Genomic DNA, 870 nt, shown 5'->3' with positions numbered 1-870 from the left:
TAGCATCGGACTACTTGCTGTCGGGCATGCCAAGGGTGTCCCTGCTGTCCTGTTCTCAAAGCAGTCTGACAATAGTGTTTCCTTAGAAGCCAGGCGGTATTGTGATGTGACATCAGACCAGTGCCTAACTAGCCTTTTGCTTTTAAGCCCAGAAAATCTGACTCTGATTTCTGCACAAGTGTTTGCTATGTTACCTGCAGAGCACGGAGACTGAGGCAGTGGAGAGTCACCCGTGGTTATTCCAAGCTGGCCCAGTATTTCAGCGTTAGGGAGCTGAAACCCTTCATGGGAGGAGCTAACAGCAGGGGCTTTGTGGCCCTTCAGAGCGGTGGGACTCTGGTGCAGGGACAAGAGCTGTGCCAGAGGGAACAGGAAGATGGCTGTGGCTTGCACACTGATTGTGTGGCTTGTGTGCTTATTTGTGCACCAAATTTACACCTCTGTGTGAAATTTCAGTACCTTTTATTTCTTGATCGTGTGAACATGCCTGGCCCTGAGCTGCATTACTGTTCCTTGTCCGTCTTAGCAGGACATCTTTCTTTTCTGCTGAACAGGACAAGAACGGAGACGGAGCCAGGGAGCTGAAGAACATGAGGTCAGATCGCATGAAAGTGCTACAGATGGATGTGTGCAGTGACCAGGAAGTGGCTCAGGCTGTGGATTTTGTAAAGAGGACCCTGAAGGAGCCAGAGGAAGGTAGATGGGAATCTTTTTATTTCCAGCACAGTCGGCTCTTTGCTGGCCAGGTCATTCCCTCTCACCCAAAGAGGGTTAACAAGCCTGGAGGCCTGCGACACTGTGTCAGGCAGTGCTGTACCTCGCTCAGCAAGGAGAGTTGTCTTGCTGTTGATGTGCCGGCCACAGGGAAAG

At 51.1% G+C, this 870-nt stretch overlaps 1 protein-coding gene across 1 annotated transcript in view; it reads left to right on the top strand.

The window, feature by feature from the left end:
• Positions 1–554: 554 nt before the first annotated feature.
• The window catches only part of LOC104500602 (D-beta-hydroxybutyrate dehydrogenase, mitochondrial-like), a gene marked incomplete at its 5' end in the record, with an annotated part of 6,444 nt that continues 6,128 nt past the window's right edge, over positions 555–870 (top strand). Inside the window, one exon of the mRNA XM_010144269.1 lies at positions 555–696. Coding sequence (XP_010142571.1) covers positions 555–696 — 142 coding nt within the window. The remainder of the gene's footprint in view (positions 697–870) is intronic.

Source organism: Buceros rhinoceros, unplaced genomic scaffold, assembly GCF_000710305.1.
Source record: "Buceros rhinoceros silvestris isolate BGI_N320 unplaced genomic scaffold, ASM71030v1 scaffold37519, whole genome shotgun sequence".
Classification (NCBI taxonomy): domain Eukaryota; kingdom Metazoa; phylum Chordata; class Aves; order Bucerotiformes; family Bucerotidae; genus Buceros; species Buceros rhinoceros.
Note: the sequence above shows the minus strand (reverse complement) of the source record. Positions and strands in the feature narration are given on the sequence as shown.